The 17,426-nt window shown below is 49.1% G+C and overlaps 1 protein-coding gene and 1 pseudogene across 1 annotated transcript; one reads left to right on the top strand and one right to left on the bottom strand.

Annotated features, from left to right (window-relative positions):
* Positions 1 to 3,597: 3,597 nt before the first annotated feature.
* On the top strand, positions 3,598 to 5,348 carry LOC123441746. Its single transcript, XM_045118006.1, has 3 exons — positions 3,598 to 4,150; positions 4,223 to 5,030; positions 5,307 to 5,348. The coding sequence occupies exons 1-3, from the start codon at positions 3,915 to 3,917 to the stop codon at positions 5,346 to 5,348; spliced, it is 1,086 nt and encodes a 361-aa protein (XP_044973941.1). The 5' UTR covers positions 3,598 to 3,914.
* On the bottom strand, positions 4,894 to 6,787 carry LOC123441745 (annotated as a pseudogene).
* Positions 6,788 to 17,426: the final 10,639 nt, after the last annotated feature.

Genomic DNA, 17,426 nt, shown 5'->3' with positions numbered 1-17,426 from the left:
GTCGTTTCCGCATAAACCAAGTGTGTGTGAGTGGTGATAAAAAGGAGTTATTATGGAAGTAATGATATGACCAAGTTCGGTGACTTGGCATATAGGGTGAACCCGAATGTTTCAGCCCTCGACAGATATATTGATATCTGTAACCTGTTCTTCAAAAGTAGTTCTTAACTTATGATGCATACCGGTGATCATGTTTATTTACCAGCAAGAGGTATCGACCAAAGAAGCATGTTATTGTTATCCTTCACTTGCATTGTTCATATCATGGGGTGTTTGCGAGTACAATCAAAAGTACTCATTGGCTTGCCACTGGTTATTTCATTGACCAGGTATGAAAGAACAGGATATGGTGAAGAGTAACTCGGTGACGTTCTTGTGAGCTAGGACGCTTCCCAGTCAGAATGCCTGTAGGTTAAGGCTGATGGTATGGGTTCACGCTTTCAACCAATAATTCCGCTATTGGTCCAGTTTGGTGTGTTGGCCTTCAAGGCCCTATATATGTAAGACTCGACCGCAATGGTCATTTATTGTATCAAACGGTATGTATGGATGTAAGACTCTTATTATTCAGTTTCTGTGTGTTCGGTGAGCATTGATCTCTGGGATCACTAAGCACGTTCATTCGGCGATCTCGACTCGTAAGTCGGGGTTCCCATAGAACACTGCTATGGCCCTCCAGGCCTGGGGCCAGCGCAAGACAGGGAACATAAAAATTCAGATGGCGGTAGCCAATTGGGTGATCGCTAGGCTGGATAGAGTTCAGGAAGCTAGGTGCTCTCCCCAGGTGAGCTATGGCTCAGACGCACCCTCAAACATGCGCTGCTAGGGCCTGCGTCGCTGGAGCGTGCTATCGAAAGACAGAGATCGAGGATCTGATGGATCAAGGAGGGGGATGCGTTCCAAGCTGTGGCAAACGGACGGAGATCGAAGAATTTCATCGCTCATATTAGGCACAATGGTGTTATTTGCAATTACCAGGATCGGAAGGAGGAGATCTTTTCCGAAGCTTATGAAGGGCTGCTGGGGCATGCCCAAGCGAGGGAGGCCGGTCTGAACCTTGAGTTTATTGGGATTCAAGTTGCTGATCTTCAAGAGCTCGAGCAGATGTTCACAGAGGAAGAAGTTTGGAACACCATTAAAGAGTTGCCCGCGGATCGCGCGCCGGGACCGAACGTATTTATTGGGGCCTTCTACCACTGTGCTTGGCCAATCATCAAGCAGGATATCATGGCCGTGTTGCTCAAGCTGTTCGTTGGGGATAGCAGAGGATTTAGCAAGCTCAATCGCGCCCACATCGTCCTCATCCCGAAGAAACCGGATGCTCAAGAGGTTGGAGACTTCCGTCCAATCAGTCTGCCCCATAGCGTGGCCAAATTGTTCGCCAAAATGCTTGCGATCAGAGCCGGGAGGAGGATGAAGGATATTCTAGCGGCCAACCAGTCTGCCTTCATCCTTGGCAGGAGTTTGCACGATAACTTCTTGCTCGTGCGCCAAGTAGCAAGGAAAATCCATGCCCGTCGTGATCCAGGAGTGTTCCTCAAATTGGATATTTCGCGCGTCTTTGATTCCCTGGCGTGGCCGTTCCTCTTCGACGTTCTTCGCGCAAAAGGATTCGGTAGCAAGTGGGTTGGTTGGGTGGCTGCGCTACTTAACTCGGCGAGCACCAAGGTCATTGTCAATGGAGTCCCGGGGAGGAGTTTTGCGCATGTCAAGGGTTTAAGGCAGGGTGATCCCATCTCGCCCCTGCTATTCGTGATCGCGATGGACGTGCTAACTAGCATCATCAAAAAAGCTGAATTGGATGGCATTATCAATGTGTGCACTGGAGTTACGGCTTTGCAGCGCGTGTCAATTTATGTCGACGACGTATCCTTGTTCATCAGACCTTCGGCGGAGGACATGAGTTTCGTTCGGAATGCCCTCCACATCTTCGGCGAGGCGTCCGGCCTCAAGGTCAATTACACCAAATCTTCTGCCATTCTCATCAAAGGGGACGAACAGGATCAGCAGAGGGTGGCGGACGTGCTACAATGTCAGGCGGGTGAGTTCCCATGCAAGTATCTTGGCCTACAGCTGGCGATCCAGCAACTCACCAGGGCGCAATGGCAACCCCTTCTGGACCAAGCCAAATGCTTCGTGCCTGCGTGGCAGAGAGGGCTAATCCAGCGGGTCGTCAGGCTAGTGTTAGTGAAGTCTGTTGCGGCACGAGGCCCGTACACCACTTAATTGTTCTCGAAGCGCCTATTTGGGTCTTAGAAGGGATTAATAGTTGGATGAGACCATTCTTCTAGAAATTAAAAAGAAAAGGTTAGTGGAGGGCACTGTCAAGTCGTATGGAACTCCATCAGTCGGCCGACGGAGTTCGGTGGCCTGGGCATGAAGCATCTGCAGCTAGAAGCTTTGGCGCTGCGAGTCTGTTGGTAATGGCTCCGTAGAACTGACCCAGGCAGACCGTGGCAAGGCATTCCCATGTATGATGACCAGTTGGCGAGGCAGGTGTTCGACAGCCTAGTGATGATCAAGGTGGGCGAAGGGAGTTGTGTACTGTTCTGGAGGGATAGATGGATTTATGGTTTATCGATCTTTGACATCGCACCGCTGATTTATAGCGGCGTGGATACTCGTACGCGCAATCGGAGGACGGTTCACGAGGCGCTGGATAATAACAGATGGCTCCAGGACATCCACGGCAACATTTCCTTCACGGCTCAACTCCAACTTATGCATCTTGGGCACACGATTGGATCTGTGCAGAGGGATGCGCAGATGTCGGACATTTTCTCGTGGCCTTGTGACAACTCAGGAGTTTACACGGCGAGATCTACCTATCAAAGGTTGTCCGCTGGGTTAGAGAGGGTCCCCTTTGCGAAGTGCGTATGAAGGAGTTGGGCACCCCTCACGTGCAAAATCTGTGCTTGGTTGGCCGTGCAACTACGGGTATGGACCTCGAACCGCCGCGCCAGACATGGATTGCAAGAACACCAGACATGGATTGCAAGAACACCCATCGCCTTGCTTCATATGCCTACATGACCAGGATAACGTCGAGCACATTCTGATTCAATGCGTATATGCAAGAGAGGTTTGGTACTTGGGGTTCCAAAAGCTCAACATTCAGATCAAGACGCCGGAGCCTCACGACACATTTATGGATTGGTGGCTTCGGGCAAGGAGCCAGTTCAGGCGTGCCGAGCGGCGTGGTTTTGATACTGTGGTAATTATCACAGCATGAGCCTTGTGGAAGCAGAGAAACGTCCGAATGTTTAACATGCCGTTGCAATTCAAGAACCCTACGCAATTGTTGTGCCAAATCGTGAAGGAGGTGCAGGATCTTAGGATTGCAGGGATAGGAGTAGGAGGTCTACAACGATTTGTGAGAGAGTAGTCTCAGTTCTGATCGGTTGGAGTCGGCTGGCTTGAATGTTCGCATTCTACGCTAGCTTTTTGTAATTAAACTTTATGCCTTCTATAAAAATATGGTACGTCTTTGATGTACTCTCGAAAAAAAACTATATATATATATATTTTGCATCGAGAAAAGAAAAACTATAATTAAAGTGGCAACTTCTTATGCCCGGCTGCTTTACCCGGCCTTATAAGAGCATCTCTAATGGAACGTGTAAATTTGGACGTGTATATCTTCATATACACGTCCATATACACCTTGGTAAATTTTACACGTCCCAGATTTTCAGTGGAACGTGTATACAGGACGTGGAAATCAGGACGTGTATATTTGAACGGCTATATTTTCAAACGGCTATATTTCCAACGGCTATATTTTCAAACGGCTATATTTCCAACGGCCATATTTCTGATCTATATAAACCACCCCTATCACCTTTCTTCCAGCACACTTCTACCTGTGACTTCTCTTCTCACCTAGATTTCTCTATCGTCTCTCACGCAACACAATGAACACATCCACTTGGGACATGAGTTCTTCGTCATCTTCATCTGACGACGATGAACTCATACTTGCAGCATTCGCCGAGCGCGAGGAGGAAGAGAGGAAGAACGCTCGACGCCATGGCGGTTCCAAGCATGGACGTCAATCAATCGATCGAGGAAGAGATGCCGGATTTCTTCTTCTCTGGAACGACTACTTCAAAGAAGTTCCTCGCTTTCCCGAACATTTGTTTCGACGAAGGTTCGTAATTAGTACACTTCTCTGCTTTGGTTCTTTTTTCATTTCCCTGTCTGATTGACTTTTTATGCATAGATTTAGGATGTCGCGTACTTTGTTCAACCGCATAGCTGATGGTATACTTGAGCATGACTATGATGGTTATTTTACGCAAAAAAGAAGTGCTTCTGGAGCTCTTGGGTTACATCCTCTACAAAAGATGACCGCGGCAATGCGGATCCTCACATATGGAATAGCAGCTGATGGTGTTGATGAGTACATTCGGTCCGCTGAGGCTACTAATTTAGAGTCTTGCAAGAAATTTGTAATCAAAGTTTGTGAAGTTTTTGGGGAAGAGTACCTGAGATCTCCAAATGAAGAAGACATCGCTAGGTTACTTGCAATAGGGGAGGAAAGAGGATTTCCCGGTATGTTAGGGAGCATAGATTGCATGCACTGGGGGTGGAAAAATTGCCCCAAAAAATGGCATGGCATGTTTAGAGGCCATGTGAACGAGCCCACTATGATCTTGGAAGCAGTTGCTTCACAAGATCTTTGGATTTGGCATGCTTATTTTGGTTTACCAGGGTCTCTGAATGATATAAATGTTCTTCAACGTTCTCCTGTTTTTACAAAGCTAGCCGAAGGCCACACTCCTCCAGTGAATTATAGCATCAATGGCCGTCAGTACACAATGGGGTATTATCTTGCAGATGGTATCTATCCACGGTGGGCAACATTTGTGAAGAGCATACCATCTCCAACTAGCAGAAAGCATAAAACTTTTGCCAAGAAGCAAGAGGGGGCTAGGAAAGATGTGGAACGAGCCTTTGGAGTTCTGCAATCCCGTTTTGCCATTGTTCGTGGACCTGCTAAAGGATGGAAACGTAAAGAAATCAGTGATGTAATGAAAGCTTGTGTCATAATGCACAATATGATAGTAGAAGAGGAGCGACAAACTGGTCGACAAAGATGCACTTTTGACGCAATGGGAGAAAGAGTCACAGTCTCTCGTACTCATGCAGAAGAACTGAGCTCGTTTATTCAGATGACTCAACGGATTAGAAATTTCAATGAACATGATCAGCTTAAACTTGATCTAATTGACCATGTGTGGCAAAAGTTTGGAAACGAGTGATGTCCTAGTTATAAGTTTGTAATCCATGTCTTTGTAATACAGCTATCAATAAAGTTGAGTGATGTAATCCATGTCTTCAACTAGCAGAAAGCAGTAAATTGTTCTTACAACAACTAGTAGAAAGCAGTAAATTGTTCTTACAACAACTAGTAGAAAGCAGTAAATTACTCTAGGCCGCGAGCAAGGATCTCCTTCTGCTTAGCTTGGTAGAACTGCTTTTGCGCATCAGTCATACCACTAGTGTCCATGAGCATGACCCTCTCATCTAATTCAAACTGTCTTCGTGCATCCTCCCTCTCGTTTCGTGCATCCTCCTTCTTTTTTAGTGCAATCTCCTCTTTTCGCAATTCAAGTTGCTGCGCGTAGCGAGCATTTCTTGCCGCCTCTTTGATCTCATCCTTCTCTTGTTTTGCTGCCCACACAGTTTCTAATGAAAACTTGCAAGCAATGTCATCAGCCTTACCTCTCTTGTCCTTCTTCACACCATCAGGTCTAGTCTCATGTTCAAGAGCATCAGTGCGTATCGAGGTAGCATCAGTACGTACCGAGGATGCATCAGCCGGATCATTGGTAGCTGTGCCCGGACTTGCATCAATGGTCTTCTTTTGTTTCTTCACAGAAGTTTCAAGTTCTCTTGTCTGTCACTTTGGATACTTCGAAAACTCTATGTAGCAATGCATCAATGTGAAAGGCTTCTTTTTTTTAGGATCCATTTCCTTGAACAAAATGTGTGCATCGTTTGTCTGCACATATAAATATATGGTTAAAATATGCACAACACATATAAAATATAGCACAACACATATAGAATATTGCATACCTTTTCTTCTATAGTCCTTCCACTTTCTTGCCTATTTAAAATCTGCTGAAGGCAACCACAAAATTTAGAGGTCTCTCTGTTAATGAAAGTGTAACGGCAATTGATTGCATTATCATTTCGTTCCGGCCATGATGATTCCTTCTGTCTATTGTAGTACTCTGAAATTCTAGCCCAATAAGTATCTCGGTTTTGATCTGTCCCAACAATATCTAAACTTGTATTTGCCCATGCTGCTATGAGAACCTTGTCCTCATCACTAGACCAATTTTTTCCTTTGTGGGATTTTCCTTTCTCTGTTATTGCAGAACGATGCTGAGTTGATGGAGTTGGCTGCTCTCCAATTGGACTCTTTGGTTGCGTTTGTGTGCAACCAAAATCAATGATGTCTAAGAAGGCTTCGTCATCATCCATCTACAAGCAAATTTAGACCATGATCTGAATCAAATTTAATTAACAATAACTAACAAATATTTTAGTCCAAAAAGAATCGCGCTGAATTTAACTAACAATAACTAACAAATATCTGCATTCTTTGGTTGAATCAAATTGAAGCAGCAGCAGCAGCAAGTTCAGCAGCAGCAGCAGCAAGTTAGCAAGTTCAGCAGCAGGTTCAGCACTTCAGCAGCAGCAGCAGCCGCAGCGCCCCATCCAGCCCGCCTCCACCCCCGCCCCCATGCCAGCCCGCCTCCACCGCCGCCCCCATGCCAGCCCGCCTCCACCCCCGCCCCCATGCCAGCCCGCCTCCACCGCCGCCCCCATCCCGGCCGCCGCCCCCATGCCAGCCCGCCTCCACCGCCGCCCCCAGCCCGCCTCCGCCCCTGCCCCCATCCCGGCGGCGCCGGCCGCCGCCCCCATCCCGCCCGCCGCCGGCCGCGGCCCCCATCCCGCCCGCCGCCGGCCGCGGCCCCCATCCCGCCCGCCGCCGGCCGCTCCTCCCGAGCTCGGCCCCTCGTCCCCGCCCTCACGCTCGTGCGCTCGCCAGGAGAAGAAATTACCTTGCCGGCCGGAGAAGAACGCGACGACGGCGATCTGGGCGAGGTAGCGCCGCGGGACGAAGCAGCCGAGCGCACGAGCGTGGGTTGGTCGTGGATGTTTGGACGCCTCGTACCGTCGTGGCTTCGTCGTGCATATTTCCACGCCCGTTTACACGAGTCGCTGGGACTCTTTGGACTGTAAAAAACGACTCAAATCTTATATATTTACAATACATGTCCATATAGAGGATTCACTAGAGATGCTCTAACGATGCTCTACGTTGCGTTCGTACGGAACGGGACGTCAACATAAGGCCGTGTACAACGCCGGGTGCTTACCCAGGTGCCATAGAAATAAACCTGGTTTTTTATTCATATTGGAGTGCACCGGTGCTTAGAACTGGAGGCAGAAACAAACATTGCGTTCGTACGGAACGGGACGTCAACATAAGGCCCTGTACAACGCCGGGTGCTTACCCAGGTGCCATAGAAATAAACCTGATTTTTTTATTCATATTGGAGTGCACCGGTGCTTAGAACTGGAGGCAGAAACAAATGTTTGCTTCCTGTGCCAGCCAGTGCTTTACATCTGAGTAATCGAAGCACCTGTGCTGCTGTGCATAGCACCTCTGCGTTGCAAGACGACGTGCAACGGTGCACTTTTTTTCTCAAGCATATGTGGGTAAGCACCCACCATTGTACAAGGCCTGAGAGGAGTAGGTTACTGTTGGATGTTTAAATTAGGTAAACCCTTGCACCCGGCGCGGGCTGAATCGTTCGGTGGGCCGCCTCGCTCGCAGGTGCATGCAACATTTTTTCGTTAAATTTGTTGCAATCACGTGTTATTTTGATACAAACGTTTTTAATGCAGCTTTTTTCGTTTAAATTTGTTGCAACCAGCGTTCATATTTGCTACATGCGTTTTTTATTTATTACATTTGTTCAGTAAAAAAACTGCATATACGTTTGGTTGCAACTCGTGTTTGTTGATTTTTTGTTACAACCGGCGTTTTAACTTTTGCTACAACCGTGTTATTTTTTGCTACAACCGGCATCATTTTTTACTGCAACCGTTCACTAAAAAAGTTACATACATGTCACGTAGATATTTGGTATAACCGACGTTTGATTTTTGCTACCATGCATCATCTTCTTCTTTTTTTGCTACGATTACGTAGATATTTTTTTGCTGTAATTATTTTTTATTACAACTGTTGATGAAAATTGCTGCATAGCGTCAAAATTTGTTGTATCAAAAAAAAGATATTACATGAAGATCTAACGACGCGGGCCTGACTACAACCGGGAGATCGGACGGCCGGGCCGAATCTTTCGGCCCACGCGCCGGACAGAGCATGGCCCTTTAATTTACTCTGTATATTTACTCCAACAAGACAGGATCGCAGGAGCGGAGATGATTTGCTTCCTAAGAGTGTTGAAGCGGAGTAACATCTCTCGGCAGTTCCCAAAGCAAATCTCATGATTACATACTGTGCTTGTGGCCGGATGGCCCCCACCTTCTTGGAACTACGCACACCCCGAGCTGCACTGCACTGCAGCGTGCCGGATTCAATGCAGAGAAGATCAAATCTTCTTTGGTGCAGGAAAGATCAAAAGAGTCCTTCCAATCCAATCCAACGCAGTGAAGTGCTACTGCGAATTTCGGCCTCTGACGCAAATACTTCAAGCAAAGGTCAGAGTAACCGCGGTCGTTTTGAAACTTAATTGCGTGTGAGCGACCATGCGCAATGTGGTTGTTATTTTGCCGTTCTACCGTCGACCTGTTCAATAATACTCTACTTTTTGGTCAAGCGCGCAGATGTTTGCGTTTGATCCTCCCTTCAGTTTGATCTGATCGTGCGACAGATCATACCAGGACGCCTGGACTATTGACGAAAGGTGAAGGCGACGTGACACTATCCATTTTGTTCATCGTCGTTTTGTTTGGGTCCGTATGAACAGAAAAGTCTGTCCAACGCGTCGATTTAAACGGACGCTTCCGCTTTTCGTCCGTGTACGGATCCATTTTCAGCCCAATTTTAAGCCTGATTTGGGTCGGCGCTGACACAAAACAGACGTGGACGATGGGCGCGTACTCCTTCACCTCACCAGCTAGCCGTTGGCACATTGGTCTGCTTCACCCCTATCGACAGCTAGCCCTCGCCTCGCCCTCACCCCGTCGTCGTCGTCGTCACCCAGTTTCGGTGCCTGGCCACCAGCGCGTGCTCCCGTACCTCCCCAAACGTCTACATCTACCCAGCCGCCGGCCGCATTGCCGCCGGGCCACCGCAGCTTCCCCGACCCCAATCCGACGTCGTCGGTCAGCTTCGTCGTCTACGCCCGCAAGTTGTTCAACAGTTTGCCTCAAGGTACAAATGGACCGCGCCAACGAGTTCTTTTTTCATAATGTTCTGTGCGACTCCGATGATTCCTCATCCGATGATGAGGAGATGCTACTTGCCGTGTTGGTCCATGACCACCTTAATAGGCAACCGCCGTTGTACTGGGGCTCGATTCCGGGACATGTTCCTACGTTGAATCGCAACCGAAAGAACGGTGATTTCCTTCTATGGAAGGACTACTTTGACACAACCAATCCGATGTTCAAACATCAGAAATTCCGACGGCGTTTTCATATGGCTAGGCATGTTTTCAACCAGATTCCAGAGGGGGTGGTCGGATACGATGACTGCTTCGAGTGCAAAGAGGATGTCATTAAAAAGATTGGCTTCTCATCTTAACGGAAATGCACTACATCTATCCGGATGCTTCTTACGGAGTACCCGGTGATCTTATCGATGAGTACGTCCGTACGAGTGTGTCTACATGCCTAGAGTTATTGTACAGATTTCGCAAGGTTGTGGTTGCAGTGTTCGGCCCTAAGTATTGAGAGGGTCGACTGTTGCACACACAGCCCGCTTGTTGGTGATCAATGCTAACCCGAAGGATGCTTGGCAGCACAGACTGCATGCAATGGGAGTGGAAAACTATCATTTGGCTTGGCAAGGCGAGTACAAGGGCCATGTCAAGGCTTGCAGTGTCATACTTGCGGCTGTGGCCTCTCAAGATCTCTGGATCTGACATTCTTTCTTTGTCATGGCCAGATCACATAATGATATCAATGTGATTCAACGTTCGTCGGTGTTTGCAAGGCTTGCCAAAGGCGACAGCCTGCCGGTCAATGTTAACATCAACGATCACAACTACAACAAATGATATTACCTAGCTGATGAAATCTATCCACACTGGACCACTATTGTGAAAATAATCTCCAACCCTGTCGAAGAGAAGAGGAAAAGGTTTTCCCAAGAGCAAGAGATTGCTAGGAACGATATCGAGCGTGCCTTTGGTGTTCTGCAATCTCGATGGGGCATAGTTCGGTATCCTGCTAGAACTTGGAGCATTAAGAAGTTGTGGGAAGTGATGACTGTTTGTGTGATCATGCACAATATGATCGTAGAGGATGAGCGCTCGGAACGTCTCCACGATCAAGGGTTTGAATTTCAGGGTGACAACTGGTGCCTCAGCATGGCGGAGGAGCGGCACCGTTTGCACAGTTCATCCAATTTCATCATGAAATGCGTGATTGAAAAACTCATATTCAGTTGCTAGATGATTTGTTTGAGCATATGTGAGATCATGTTGGCAACTAATAGATGTATATTTTTAAGACAAATTATTTTTATCGGGATTGTAAAACTTTACTATATTTTATTTCGATTGTGGAACTATGCTATTTCATTTGCTTTTGAAACATATACAAAATGTTTGTATTTGTTAAAAACCGGCGGCTAGCTGGTCACACCCACAAATATGGGTCGGCGGATGGGGCGCACTGTCGACCAAAATCCTAAAGCGGGCGGACACACAGCGGGAGGACGACCCAAATAGACAAAAAGCGAACAAAATCGCCGTTCGTTTGGGTCGGCCGGTAGGAGTTGCTCTCAGAGCATCTAGAACTGCACCTTTCAAATCCAACGCCTCAAACGCTCGCGGATGTGTCCGGGCGTGTCTACGCACACTGACCGGACGTGCCTCATTTGTTGCCTTCCATATCCTTGTCCTTCATACCCGTGTCCTTCGTATCCGGACCCTCAAAATCATTCAACCTATGCAATACTAGGTAAAAGTAGATCAACATGTTGTTTATCGAATTGGCCGAACAAAAGGAGCATAGTTTATCGGAGTTCATCGACAAATCCTAACTATGAACTAGCTAAACATAAGTAAAATATAAACGGAGACGGGGACGGTCACCACTTCCTCGCCGACCTTCTGCCTCTTCCGGTCACCGACGCGGTTGTAGGAGTCGGCGGCTGGTGGGCAATCGACCGAGTCGTCGAACGAGGAGCCGTGGTCATGATTGCTGTCGTCGGAGAGGATGACGAGCCCTTTCAGCCGCCGGAGCTCCCTGTCCTACTCCCGCTTGAGCTTGGCGAGCCGAGCTGCCTCCACCACCTCGCGCTCGGACTACTCAATGGCAATCCGCAGCGCCTTTGCGTTCTTCCGCCGGAGCCGCCGCGCGTCCGTCTTCGCGGTCGTAAGCGACCAACGGTAGACCCATTCAAGGAGCCGCACGTCCTCGTCGTGCTCCGCCTCCATCCTAAGGCGGTGGCGCACGGATTGCTCCGCCTCCGACCTTTTCCTTTACTGTTGCCGCTCGCGACGGGCGACGCGCGCCTCTGATTCCGGTATGCGTGTCCGGGCCGGTGCGGCGGGCATAAGCACTCACCGCTAACCACGTGGTTGAGCAACAACTGGTGGTGCCACGGGACGACACAGGGAGGCGCGGATTGCGCAGGCCGTCTACCGGAGCTATGCACGGACCAGGAGGGGCCAATGCTAGCGTCCGAGCTGCGCTGGAGGGGAAGCGACAAGGTTGTCGATCCAGAGCTGTTCCCGCTCTCTACCTTGGACTGCTCCAAGGCGATGCGGAGGGCAAGCTCATGCTCCGAACATAGGTCGTCGTCAAAGCGATTGTCGGAGCTCGACATTTCGTCGGATTCAATTGGATTTGGGAAACGTTTCTGGCCGGTGCGCCGGCCGAACCGTTCGACCGGCCGCACGCGACCCGCGCGCTGAGCGCTGACTCGGCATGCATAATTTTTCCGTCTAAAATGTTGCAACCAACGTCATATTTGCTACAAGCGTTTTTATTTGCTACACTTGTCTAGTAAAAAAGCTCCATATACGTTTGGTTGCAACTCCAGTTCGTCGGATTTTTCGTTAAAATCGATGTTTTTTACTTTTGCTACAACCGTGTTAATTTTTGCTACAACCGTTCACTAAAAAAGTTGCATACACGTTCACGTAGATATTTGTTACAACCGGCGTTTGACTTTTGCTAGCACGCATCATCAACTTCTTTTTTTGCTACGATCACGTAGATATTTTTTTGCTACAAATTTTGTTTTTTGTTGCATCTGTGGAAAAAATTGCTGCATCGCGTCGAATTTTTGCTGTATCGGGAAAAAATGTTGCATGAAGATCCAACGGTGCGGACGCGCGGGGGTTGATGGATCGTACGGCCCACGCGCGGCCGGTCGAACGCGCTGGCGCACAGCACTGCCCATTGGATTTGGTGTGGGCAGAGGAGAGGACAGAGCGATAGAGGAGAGTGAGTGAGCTAGGGTTTTTCGGAGCGATGAGCCGGATGTGATTTTTATCGGACAACCGTGGGGTAGTGGGTGGACCGAGCGTGTCACGCAGGTGTGTCTGAATTTCTTCATATCCGCTTCATATTTAGACTGGATATAAGAGGTGTCGGTCAGCCCTAACATTTAAGATCCGTTTAGGACGTTCGTGGGGATCACTTTTTAATAATCCAGTACAGGCTGACCGGACATAAGAGGTCGGTTATAGATGCTCTAGTGCTCAATTAACTGAAACCAGATTCGTGCCTCGTTGGTCCTCCAGATTCGTGCGGCTCGCCTCTGGTGGACACATCCGGCACCTCCACGTCACCTGTGCACGGTCGTTGGTCGTCACGGTAGGAAATTCAAGAGAACACATGGTGAAGAACTTGCACGACTTGTCCAGACGCGACACGTGTACTGAGGGTTGACGTTCACAGGCCTCCCCCACCACGACGTTTGTGTGTGTGAATGGGACGAACTCGCGGCGTCCTCCGCTCCCCGCCCCTAGCGGCGTTTGGTCGGGGTCGTCACCCATGCCCGAAACGAACCAGCTATATTTGCTCCTGTTTTTCTTTCAAGAGAACAACTGGGCGGTGGTGCAAACTGAGGAAGAATCTCTCGCATTCGTACGACCGTGTCTTCGCCGTGTATATATTGGGAAGAAAGAAACAAGTGAGGTTGGAAATTTCAGGGAGAGCACGCTACTTTATCGCCGGACACAACGCCGCAGAAAGAAAGAAAGAAATTTATAGTAAGCCACACGTAGATCGCGTCGGCACAGTACAATCTCCGGCGACAGTGATGTGCACAAGTCGTCAGGAATCTGCACGTACCTACGTAACTGCTGCCCTGGCTATCCTCTACAGGGAACGTTGTGTTCCGTCAACACGCTGCACCCGAGGGCATGTCGCGCGCCATGACGTGGAGAGAGAAGGGGAGGTTCACTGTTCACCTGATGTCAGCAAGCTGTGGGGGTCTCATTTTCACTGTTTTTTTTTCTTTCTAAAAGTTAGCAGGAGAGCTGCTAAGATTCTATTGCAGTAGGGATGCCATGGGCAACAATGAGAGTACAGGGATAGGTGAAGATAGAGAAGAGAAGGAAAAAAAAAGAGAAAAGAGAGACAACGATCACCCCGAAACTCCGCTCTCAAAACGGCAAGACGTGGGGTGTGATCAAACAGCTAACCAGATGGAGCTTTGCTCCACCAGTGAACCACTACAACCATTACTCAGCCAGGATCAAAGGTGATTGGGCACCCTACTAACTTCCAAATGGATGCGTCATCTCTGAGCATCGCCATCACGGTCGCCACCGACCTATCCTTCTTCTCGAAAATCCTCCCGTTCCGTTCTCTCCATATAGTCCAACAAGTGAGCATTGCCGCTGACTTCATGAATTTCCTTTCACGCTTCAGCGTCCTACCGGACAGTTCCTCGAACCAGACCAACAACGATGCATTGTCCTTCCAGACCTCTGGCCGAAAAGGGAGAAAGGTCGTCCAGGATGACACTAGCTCCCAAAGATTTCTTGACCACGGACATTCCCTGAACAAATGACTGATGGTCTCCATGTTCCTTCTGCACAAGGGGTAAAAATAGTCGTTCTCCCACCCTCTCAGCATTAGCACATCCGCAGTAAGCACTCTGTTGAGCATTGCCGTTCAGACGAAAAATTTACACTTGCGAGGTGCGCGTACTCGCCAGATAAGATCAACATATGGCGTGTCCACCTGCGCCGAGAAAAGCAAATTATATGCCGATCTCGCCGAGTATTTCCCATCCGGTGAGAGCTTCCAGATGATCGTGCGGGGTGAATTGGACACAAGTCTGCTAGATTTTATTTCACAACCTGATCCTTTTTAATAAAGGGGTCACGGACATAGAAACGCCATATCATACAATGTTTTTTTTCCTTAATAGATAAGTGGCAAATGGTCACAGATTATTACAAGTGCCACATCCAATAACGCCTACACGGTGAGAGAGAAGAGGAGCTGCAACATAAATCGCAAAATCATAGGTAAATTTAGAGCGACTTTAGATGCAGGGGGCTTTGAGAAATAAAGTGCAAAACCGCCGTTTCATCCGGAGTAACGAGCAACGAATTCCGACACTAGTAAGTATTGACAAGTTCTTCTGCATCATCGCATGGAAGGATTTGTTCCCAACATACCTTCTCCACGCTGCCTCAACCTCTTGCTCGAACCACTCCCCCCTCTTTCTCGCCGCGGCGGCTGCACCATAGCGTCCGACGATATTTAAATTCGAAGCGTTCTCGGCCCGTTATCCGCACTTCCAGAAAACTGTTGGCAACGCCTACCAGGTGCGCTTTTGCAAGGCTAAACACCAAGATGGGTCGGGTCGCTAGAGACCTTAGGATTTGGAGCAACTCTCTATTCGGTGGTGCAAAACTTCAACTCCACTTGGCCATTGAAGTAGTTCTACGCTTAGACATCGCCCATGAAAGTCGAGCCCTCTCCGATGTAGAATTCCATCTTCGAAAATTGTTGAACCTACGTATCCTAGGCCTCGCGGCTGTCAATCGCGCCCGGAAGCGACATGCCTCTAGGATCACCTGGCTGCGGGCGGGGGACGCGCCAACCACCTTCTTTCAAGCCAAAAAAAAACTCTAGATGACACAAGGCCTTCATTCACAGTTTGCATGGGACAAAGGGCATAGTTTCATCACAGGAAGACAAGGAGAAGGTGATCCATAAACATTTCTCCTCTCTGCTGGCACTTCTATGAGCCGAAGCGCCACTTCCATTGGAGCGCATTAGATTTACCTCGCCTTCATGGTGGTGGGCTAGATAACCCTTTCACCGAGGAGGAAATTTGGCGTGCGATAAAGGCCTACCCGGTGGAACGCTCTCCAGGACCGGATGGTTATCCCAGCTCCTTCTTCCGAGCGTGTTGGCCAATCATCAAGAACGACGTCATGGACGTGTTCGAGCAGTTCTACAACTTAGCCGGTAGGAATTTTGGGGTCCTATACTCCGCCACCATAGCCTTGCTGCCCAAGAAAGATGGGGTGACATCAATTAGCGACTACAGGTCGATCAGCCGCATCTACTCAATAGCCAAACCGATATCCAAAGTTCTCTCCATGAGACTAGTAGATGTCACACACAGAGTGATCTCTCCGGCACAATCGGCATTCCTGCGGACAAAGTGTATTCATGATAGCTTCATGTACATCCAAAATACAGTGAAGGCCCTCCATAGTCAGAAAACACCTACCGTGTTGCTTAAGCCAGGCGTCGCCAAGGCTTTTGACAACGTGTCCTGGGAGTATATCCTAGAGCTATTGCATTAATTAGGTTTTAGTGCACGCTGGCGAGACTGGATAACACTTCTTCTGTCCACATCATCATCGTCCTTCCTACTCAACCGTGTCCATGGACAAAGGGTGCGTCACCGACGCGGCCTACGACAGGGTGACCCCCTGTCGCCTTTCCTTTACATCTTGGCGATCGACCAGCTTCACCACCTGCTAGACGGTGCAGCCAGGCTGAACATCATAGCTCCACTTCCAGGAAGGGAGATGAAGATTTGCATTAGCCTATACGCCGACGATGTTGTAATCTTCGCTAACCCCTTCAAGCATGAAATTGATGCTTTAATGCACATTCTCGATGACTTGGGTGCATCTACAGGCCTGCACATTAACCCGTCAAAATCCACGACGCTTCCCATTAGATGCGACAACCTGAACCTCGGGGGAGTGTTAGAAAGCTTTGGAGGCAGTCTCGGCCACTTTCCAATGTCTTACTTGGGGCTGCCTCTCACGCTTGCTAGGATAAGATTAGCTAATCTACAATTCATCAACGATATGATCAAGGCTAGGCTTGCTGGCTGGAAAGGGAAGCTATTGCCCACTGCTAGCAGGATATGTTGGGGAACGTCGCATGGGAAACAAAAAATTTCCTACGCGCACGAAGACCTATCATGGTGATGTCCATCTACGAGAGGGGATTTCCGATCTACGTACCCTTGTAGATCGCACAGCAGAAGCGTTAGTGAACACGGTTGATGTAGTGGAACGTCCTCATGTCCCTCGATCCGCCCCGCGAACCGTCCCACGAACCATCCCGCGATCCGTCTCACGATCTAGTGCCGAACGGACGGCACCTCCGCGTTCAGCACACGTACAGCTCGACGATGATCTCGGCCTTCTTGATCCAGCAAGAGAGACGGAGAGGTAGATGAGTTCTCCGGCAGCGTGATGGCGCTCCGAAGGTTGGTGATGATCTCGTCTCAGCAGGTCTCCGCCCGAGCTCCGCAGAAACGCGATCTAGAGGTAAAACCGTGGAGATATGTGGTCAGGCTGCCGTGGCAAAGTTGTCTCAAATCAGCCCTAAAACCTCCGTATATATAGGGGGAAGAGGGGGAGCCTTGCCTTGGGGCTCAAGAGGCCCCAAGGGGGTCGGCCGAGCCAAGGGGAGGAGTCCTCCCCTTCCAAACCGAATCCAACTAGGTTTGGAAGGAGGAGTCCTTCCCCTTTTTCCCACCTCCTCTTTTTTTTTCTTTTCTCTTTGATTTTCTTCCTATGGCGCATAGGACCTTCTTGGGCTGTCCCACCAACCCACCAAGGGCTGGTGCGCCACCCCCAAGGCCTATGGGCTTCCCCGGGGTGGGTTGCCCCCCCGGGTGAACATCCGGAACCCATTCGTCATTCCCGGTACATTCCCGGTAACTCCGAAAACCTTCCGGTAATCAAATGAGGTCATCC

This window comes from Hordeum vulgare, chromosome 3H, assembly GCF_904849725.1.
Source record: "Hordeum vulgare subsp. vulgare chromosome 3H, MorexV3_pseudomolecules_assembly, whole genome shotgun sequence".
Classification (NCBI taxonomy): Eukaryota; Viridiplantae; Streptophyta; class Magnoliopsida; order Poales; family Poaceae; genus Hordeum; species Hordeum vulgare.
The sequence above is the reverse complement of the archived record's forward strand: the minus strand, read 5'-3'. Positions and strand labels throughout refer to the sequence as shown.

What these genes read in the sequence shown, in the direction of transcription:
- LOC123441746 (XM_045118006.1), top strand. Translation starts at nt 3,915, where the DNA reads ATGAACACATCCACTTGGGACATGAGTTCTTCGTCATCTTCATCTGAC. An exon ending in GAACATTTGTTTCGACGAAG is followed by an intron (nt 4,151 to 4,222) that starts GTTCGTAATTAG and finishes TTTTATGCATAG; the next exon opens with ATTTAGGATGTCGCGTACTT. An exon ending in AACGTAAAGAAATCAGTGAT is followed by an intron (nt 5,031 to 5,306) that starts GTAATGAAAGCT and finishes TTTGTAATACAG; the next exon opens with CTATCAATAAAGTTGAGTGA.